Source organism: Cucurbita pepo, chromosome LG18 (genome assembly GCF_002806865.2).
Source record: "Cucurbita pepo subsp. pepo cultivar mu-cu-16 chromosome LG18, ASM280686v2, whole genome shotgun sequence".
Taxonomy (NCBI): domain Eukaryota; kingdom Viridiplantae; phylum Streptophyta; class Magnoliopsida; order Cucurbitales; family Cucurbitaceae; genus Cucurbita; species Cucurbita pepo.
The window spans coordinates 3992462-4001114 of NC_036655.1; the positions used below are offsets into that span (position 1 = coordinate 3992462).

The following is an 8653-nucleotide window of genomic DNA, read 5'->3' on the forward strand; positions in this document are numbered from 1 at the left end:
GAGCAAAAGATGGAACAAATTAAGGGGGAAAGACAAATCAATTTTGAAAAAACAAATTAGAGTGATGAGTTTTATAATAACATAAGAACATTAGTAATCTTACGAGATACCAAAAGCATGAGTTTGAGCAAAAGATGGAACAAATTAAGGGGGAAAAACAAATCAATTTTGAAAAAACAAATTAGAGTGATGAGTTTTATAATAACATAAGAACATTAGTAATCTTAAGAGATGCCAAAAGCATGAGTTCGAGCAAAAGATGGAACAAATTAAGGGGGAAAAACATAGTGAGTGTACATTTCAGTCTAGAAAAGTAGAGGGGGCAAATTCAATAGGAGGAAAAACCTTTTCTGATCTATAAAAGAGAGGCCAATAACTAGAAAAGTATATAATAGAGGACACAAATTGTATATACTGAAAGTATGATCCAAATAATTGCTATACTGTTTGGTCCCCAAGAATGCAATTGTGGAATGATTTTTTTTCCTAGTACCTGGAAGTAGAAGATGTTTTTTGAAGGATTCAAGAAGATTTCTATTGAATTATGTATCCTATCCTAAACTTTTTCTTAGTACATTAATAAAACATAGATATACGATACATTTCTAATTCGCTACCGATCAAATTTGCAAATACATCACTCTCTCTCCAAATTGGTGTCCACTTTGCAAGAAAGCAAACGAATCACAAAGTCACTTGTTTATGCAATGCACATACACTCAAAATTTCTGGACAACGATTCTTAATATATTCGGATGACATCTCACATTTCCTAGGGAGGTAAAGGATTTTTTGGATACGGCCTTAACGTACGACCACCCTTTCAAGAACGCAAAAGCCCTATTATGGAAAAACCTCATCATGGCTTTCTTTTGGAATCTGTGAAAAGAAAGAAATCAGAGAATATTTGCAGAAACGACACAGACCTACACAAAACTTTTCGACAATGTTGTTTACCAAGCTATATCTTGGTGTAAACTGTGTAATATTTTTACTTCCTATAGTTATACCTCCCTCATTGCAAATTGGGAAGGTCTTTTGTAAACATCATGGATTATACATCCCTCTTATAANGTTTTTACATCTTGTCTTAATATTTCCAGCCAAATCAACCCTAAATTTCTTAGCTAATAACATAATTGGAACCACTGCAAACACAAAACCAAGCTCGCAGAAACTCAATAAATTATTTAATTTGCAATCAGACACAATAAATTAGAGAAATCCTAAAAGGAATAGAACATTTCTCGTACCTTAGAAGGATCGACTTTCTGAAACTTCTTGACAACGGAAATGACGCGGTCGGTGACTTCCGATTTGTCGAGAAAAGAACCCCTAACCTCCTCGGAAAAGAGACGGCGTCGAATCGCATTGAAAGGGTTGACGTAGAAAATGGGGCTGTTGGTTTTAGGCAGGGCCTGAACATGAACCCTAAGATGCTTCAGCAGAGAGTTTCTGGCCGCCATGGGAAGTGAAAGAAATGAACTTTCGAGAGTTCTGAGAAATGGATGCTCGTTGGAAAAAAAAAAAACCTATTTGTATTTGGGAATTAAAAAAAAAAAAAAAAAAAAAAAAAAAAAAANAAAATTAAAATACATTCATCTTTTTAAACATTATATATATTTTTAAATTTCAATATTATAAAAAAATTAAAATATTTAAAAAATAATTTATAATAAAAATTATAAACTTTCAAAAAATAAAATATATCATTTTGAATTTCACTAATATTTTATTTTTTTTAAATATTAAAAAAAATACATTTATCATTAATTTATAATAAAAATTATAAACTTTAAATATTGGTATTAAAATTAATATTTATATACTTTTAAATTTAAATATTTAAACAAAATTAAAATATTTAAAAAATAATTTATAATAGAAATTAAATAAACTTTCAAAAATTAAAATACATAATTTTCGATTTCAATAATATTTTAATTTTTTTTTAAATATTAAAAAACTACATTTATCATTAATTTATAATAAAAATTATAAACTTTAAACATTGGTATTAAAATTAATATATATACTTTTAAATTTCAATATTAAAAAAATTAAAATATTTTAAAAAGAATTTATAATAGAAATTTAAACTTTCAAAAATTAAAATACATAATTTTCGAATTTTAATAATATTTTAATTTTTTTAAATATTAAAAAAATACATTTATCATTAATTTATAATAAAAATTATAAACTTTTAACATTGGTATTAAATTTCAATATTTAAAAAAAATTAAAAAAATTAAAAAAATAATTTATAATACAAATTATAAACTTTCAAAAATTAAAATTAAAATTTTCAATTTCAATAATATTTTAATTTTTTTTAAATATTAAAAAAATACGTTTATCATTAATTTATAATAAAAAGGATAAACTTTTATATGTTTTTAAATTTTAATAATATTGTAAAAGTTTTTTAAATATTAAAAATACATTTTTCTTTAATTTTAATGTTTAGGTATTTTTTGAAAATAATGAAAATAATAATAATTTTTAGGTTCTTATTATTAATTTATTCATTTTCCCCCATTTTGCGTCGCCTGAACAGGTTAGTACAGGCAAACGCAAACAATAAAGCGATTCGGAGCTTTCTGAGCGGCAATTTCTGAATTCCTTTTGCGATCAATGATGGGTCATCATCGTCGTGGATCTTCTACTGGGAGATTCTGGATTCCAATGCGGTTGCAGCTACTCTGTATTGTTTTCCTGGTAACATTCTGTTGCAATTTGTTTCTTTTATGTTTTCAACGAATTGGAGAATTTATGGTCGATAATCTCGTTTGTCATATACTTCATTCGAGATCCGCTCAGCAGTTTTTTGTATTTATTGCTTTCGTTTGTTGTTTTAAGCTGTTTTGTTCATGAAGTTGAATTGACCTGTGATTGGAGTTTATTCGCGTCTCTGAGGAGGAATTTGGTGAAGTAAATGGAAAGACTGAGATACTCGAATTTGATTCACCCGTACGTCATTTCTGACGTTCAAGCTTCTTCTACGGGGAAGGTCTATCGAAAAAAAGTATCTATTGTGAAAGATTATCATATAATTAGTCTAACTATAACTATTTTGGTCATGTCTCTACTGTTGTTCCTTAGTAAATAACGAATCTCCCTGGACCAGGAGACTAACTGGTCCCTAATAAATTCACAGCTTGATAAACCTGCTACTCGGAAAAAGCAGCTTCCGAATCCCCAATTGAACTTCACTGATTGAACTCCTGTCTTCATTTTTCTTTTGATGAATAACCACGTTTTCATCAAGAAAAATGAAAGAATACAAAAGCGAACAACAAGAAACACCCACAAAAAAGAGGAGAGCTATTGTAACAAGGGCATCCAATCAAAGATCACTCGGAGAATGCTCAATCCCTCTGAAAACTCTATTGTTTCTCTCGGTTCAGAGATCGCATAAAATAGCACAGCTTGACATGCCACAAAAAATGACCATTCTTGCAAAAAGGGGTGGAGAATGAACTTATCAATTATTTCTCTACAACCCTTATGCCTAGCCAACACGAGGCCAAACTCTTCAAAAAACCTACTCCAAATTGAATAAGTAAGATCATAGTTCCAAGAAATACAGTCAAGGTCCTCCGCTTCCCTCCTACAAAAAATGCAATGCCTAAGACCAAACAGTTTGGACAACATTTGTGACACCCAATCTAACAGGTTTTCTTTTGTGGATAACATGCCAAGAACTTAACCTTCTTGAAAATTTCAACTTCCACAACAATACAAAAACCGAAATCTCACAAGGAGAAGGATTTACGGAGAAAAAGGAAAAGAACTAATACGAAAAACAATCTGTTGGGCTAGGACTCCAACAACAAACATCTCTTATCACTAGATTACGACAAATCTCCCCAATTACGGAAAAAAGTGCTATACAAAAGCCTAAGCAAGAGGAATGGACCGTCGAAGAAAGGGAAATGACAACCATAGGCAACCGATTCCTCATTGAGGATAATTGATAAAGACATGGACAAACAAAGCAGAGAGGGCTTCCCCAATCCACTTATCTTCCCAAAAAAAAGTTTCTCTCACGTTCCACATGGAACACTGGACAAAAGGAGAAAATGATGGACAAAAGGAGAAAAGAGATACAACCTAGGGACCCCTATTTAAAAGGCTACCAACTACCCAAGTAAAAGATTAAACTAAACATTCAAATCACTTTGTAAGAAGCCATGATAAACAAGGGGGTAAAACAATTGTGACTAAACAGAAAATAATAAAAGAAAGCCACACAAACAGAAAATACAAAACTGTACTATGTCAGATTCCTCTCCCTAAATAAAACTCGTCCTTGAGTTACTTAGCCATTGGGTAAATGGGCAACCATCTCCTCAACCTCTTGTTGAACAACCAAAGAAGCGGGTAAATAGGCAAGATCATCAAACAAGGAAGTTTAGTGTAAACGGTCTCAAATGGCGACTTTCCTTGATTCTTCAAGTGTTTAAAGGCAAACTCTGCTTGGGGCAAGGCTTGGCCGCATTGGTGGGGCTTATCTCCACAAAGGCAACAGATTAAGTTACCAAGGGTTTGATTAGTCATCTGTATTTGACAATCGGTTTGAGGGTGACTTGTAGTACTGAAATTCAATGCTGAATCAAACTTTTGCCATAGTGTTCTCCATAAACGACTAAAGAATTTAACACCACGAATGGAAACTATAGATGTTTCGATTCCTTGCAAACAAACACTTCTTTGAAAAACAAGTTAGCAATTGGGATAACATGAAATATTTTCTTACAAGCCAAAAAATGAGTCATGTTGCTATAGCTATCCACAACCACAAGTGCAAAATCAACCCCTCTTTGAGTTTTAGGTAACCCAAAACCCATAGAAAGATTCTCCCAAATAGAATTAGGACCTCCTTGAGGAAAATTTTACTCAATTATTGGATCCTTCAATCAAAGATCTATAATTCTTTATTTGAGGAGTCTCTCGAGCCTAACTTTCTCCCTATGGCCATCATTTCCTCTCCCTCTTTTGAGGATTCTTGTCTTTCCAAGGGAGTTTCTTATTCAACAAATGGGACTTCCAACAAGGCAATATTATTAGGAGAACGAGTGGAGATGTACATAGATTCTATGGTGAGTATCAGTAGTTCTGACATGGAGTTCAACTTTCAATCGTCTTGTGGCATGATAAGTTGAAGAGGCTATTGAGGAGGTCCTTAGCAATCTTTTACAAGAAGATTCTAACTCCTTCAAAGTGCTTAAAGACAAACTATTTATCTTCCTAAATAAATGATTGTGGCATTGAGGTTTACAGGATTAAGGCCTAGGATTCCGTGGCTTTCTCTAGAGGCTTGTTGAGTTCTGTAGATTCTTTTGCGACCAAAATTTTCCTGGCTGTCGTTTCTTGCTTTGGCACTTTTTGGTTCAAAGCGTTTTCTGTCGTGGGGCAGCTCCCTTTGTCTTTTTTGTTTGCTAGAGGTGAAAGCTTTTGGAGTGGCTGGAGTGTTGTTTTTGTCTGGTTGGCTTCAGCTTCTTGAGAGTTGTTTGCTGTTGGTTTCAGTGTTTTTCTAGTTCCCTTTGGTCCTTCATTTTTTGGTCATGGTTTTGGTTCTCTTTTGGTTTTTCTTTTTGTTTCATTGTGTTCTTTAATGTGTTCGTCTTTCCTGGGTTTCTGTTTGGCCTTTATGGTTAGTTGATTTTTTGTTTGTTACTTGTTAATTTTTGCTCATAGGAAGGTTGTTTGTATCTTTTCATCTGTCCATGAAAGGTTATTTCTTGTTAAAAAAAATTCTTTTTTTATTCGGCAAGAAAAGTACTTAATCACTCCCTCTAAAAGTGTGATGAATATTTATGTTAGAGCACACATTTCACATATTTCATTTGATAAATCTGGTCTGCCTGGGATATAGTTGCGCACAGCCTTGAATGAGTTTCCTATACCTTGTTCTACTTCACCTGGAGCAATGATGATCCAGTTAGTTCTTTCCATAATAGAATAGATAATGACCTCTGAGGAATGGTTAGCATGTTAACTTACAAATGCATTTGTATTAACTTCTTTTGTGTGCTCTCATCAGCTATTAGCAGCAAGATCGTTTGCATCTTCCTCTGGAAATCGTAAAAGTGTAAAGTCATCTGTATTCTCCTTGTTCAACCTTAAAGATAAGAGTAGGTTTTGGAGTGAGACAGTCATACGTGGTGGTATGTCTAACTTTCTTATCTTTATCACTTCAAAGCTTATATACGTTTCTAATCTATTGCTAATGAGTTTTTTTGTTTTATTTTAATTTATTTATTTGTTTACTCTTTTTTGACATATTGTTTAGATTTTGATGATCTGGAATCATCCAGCCCTGAGAAAATGAGTGTGGTTAACTACACAAAGGCAGGTAATTGCATCAGTCTAACCAGTGTAAGAGTTTCTGTTTTATTAATAGTATAAGTATCGTGAGAGTTGGAGTCTTTTGGTACTTTGTTTGGTTTATCTTACGTTAAAGCATGGGAGTTGGTTAGATGTCATCTAAGTGAAGAGTAGTTCGTGGAGTGCAGTAAGAAAATTTAGATTTATACTGTGATTAAACTCTTGTTGGGAGAGCTCTAAGCCTCTAAAAATCTCGGTGCAAAAATCTTTAGCCATGTCACAACTCTGCAACACCGATGGATTCATGCCAGATACGGAGCCATCTGAAATGTCTCTTAACCTTCATTTAGGAAGTAGCTCACTCTGCTCATTCTTATCCATATTCTTGAAAATGTTACATTCATTTCCTTTCGTGTTTCTTCTTGTAAATGAACATGTAAAAAGTTTTGTAAGTCTCCACTTATTGATGTATGTTTTCGCAGGGGATATCTTTTAGCTTGGTTGGTGTTGGTGGGTTTACAGAGTTTATTATTTTATCTTAAAATCTTCCTTTAGAAAGTCTCCCGTACCTGTTAAAGATAGTCTGAAATAAATGTGTATTTCATGGAAAATATTTAGATCTAGAGTTGGTTTGGTGTAAAATAGTGTTTGTATTGTCATTTTGAGTGTCAGTGACAAGGGAGTTGTATTATCTTTGCTCATTTCATATAATTATTATTTAAATTCTGTATTCTTTTTGGCAATTTCCTAATCCTCCCTGGGTCTATGTCAAACCTGATTCTTTTCTACATCTCTTTCTTCAATAAATTCTTTAGTGAAATTTCTTGATGTCTCTACTGTAATATGATGTGGAACCAATACAATGAAAAAGCAAGTGCACCATTCAAAGTCTCTTTTTTCACGTTCATCTTCCATCGCAGGTAATATAGCAAATTACTTGAAGCTTCTTGAAGTTGAATCCTTGTACCTTCCAGTCCCTGTGAATTTCATTTTTATAGGATTTGAAGGGAAAGGAAACCATGGTATGTAATGTTCCTGATTATGAATTTGTTTAACGGTTGGACTTTTAGCTTTGGTTGTGAATTGTTATTGGATGATCTAAGAGTCCTCTTTCTTGTTAGAATTCAAGCTGCATCCGGAAGAGCTTGAACGTTGGTTCACGAAACTTGATCATATCTTTGAACACACACGGATTCCACAAGTCAGGGAGGTGCTAACCCCTTTTTATAAGATCAGCGTGGATAAAGTTTTGAAGCACCAACTTCCCCTCGTCAGTCACATAAATTACAAGTAATGCTGTACTGGTACTTTGTATATTATGGGAACCGAAGTTGATAAGCTTCTTTGAGGAAGTTAAATATCTTATTTTATGGTTGTGATAAGTTAGTAATGACTATTTAGCTCATGCTTGCAAGGTTTGAAATGATATCCTTAATTTTCTCATGAAAAATGTTCTTGTTGAAATTTTGCAGTTTCTCTGTTCATGCAATTCAAACGGGTGAGAAGGTTACTTCAATCTTTGAGCTTGCAAGAAATGTCTTATCTCGCAAAGAAGATGTATCCAATAATGGGTAATTTTGATAGTATTGTTAGTTTTATCATTTATTGTTTCATTATATTCTCATTGTTGAAGCTGTTTGAGGAATGTTGGCTTTGGCTTTATTTTTTAGATCGACACTTCTGGCTGTTAAATGTATCTCCTGGTTGCAGGGATGGGAATGATACTCTCTGGCAAGTAGACGTGGACCTGATGGATGTACTCTTCACTAGCTTTGTGGAGTACCTTCAACTTGAAAATGCTTATAACATTTTTATTCTAAATCTCAAGCGTGACCCAAAAAGGGCCAGATATGGATACCGGTATGTAAATTTCTTAGCAAATCCTTACTGCAAATTTGTTTGTTTGATTTGTTTCTTTTCTGAACTTTATTACTAGAGATTAACCAGACAGTTGAACAATCAGTGATGGAAACAATTTTTTTTTTCTGATCCATCTTGAATAGTCTTAGAATTGGCTAAATATTGCAATCTGACCTGTATGTTATCAAGAAAATCAAATCCATCAAAAGTTTACGACCATGCTCATGGGAAGCATTTATCGTATTGTCAGCAAATCCTTCTTTGTTAGTTTTGAGAAAGGAAATTACTTATTTTGAATAAACTGGATCACCCTCTATTAATTAAGTCTGAAGGTTTGCATGGTTTTTGTTGTGGATTCTCATGATGCTCTTTTTTTTTTTTTTTTTTTTTTTTTTTTTTTTTTTTTTTTTTTTTTTTTTTTTTTTTTTTTTTTTTTTTTTTTTTTTTTTTCTTTTTTTTT

The 8653-nt window shown here is 32.6% G+C and overlaps 2 protein-coding genes across 2 annotated transcripts in view; one reads left to right on the forward strand and one right to left on the reverse strand.

The window, feature by feature from the left end:
* LOC111780167 (acyl carrier protein 2, mitochondrial-like) overlaps positions 1–1525 on the reverse strand; it is a 2839-nt gene extending 1314 nt beyond the window's left edge. The window contains exon 1 of the mRNA XM_023660490.1: positions 1254–1525. Coding sequence (XP_023516258.1) covers positions 1254–1466 — 213 coding nt within the window. The 5' untranslated portion in view covers positions 1467–1525. The remainder of the gene's footprint in view (positions 1–1253) is intronic.
* Positions 1526–2535: 1010 nt separating this feature from the next.
* Positions 2536–8653, forward strand: part of LOC111780168 — a 26090-nt gene continuing 19972 nt past the window's right edge. The window contains exons 1-7 of the mRNA XM_023660491.1: positions 2536–2721; positions 6050–6173; positions 6299–6361; positions 7254–7355; positions 7455–7623; positions 7806–7904; positions 8044–8193. Of these exons, the coding sequence (XP_023516259.1) occupies positions 2638–2721; positions 6050–6173; positions 6299–6361; positions 7254–7355; positions 7455–7623; positions 7806–7904; positions 8044–8193 (791 nt within the window). The 5' untranslated portion in view covers positions 2536–2637. The remainder of the gene's footprint in view (positions 2722–6049; positions 6174–6298; positions 6362–7253; positions 7356–7454; positions 7624–7805; positions 7905–8043; positions 8194–8653) is intronic.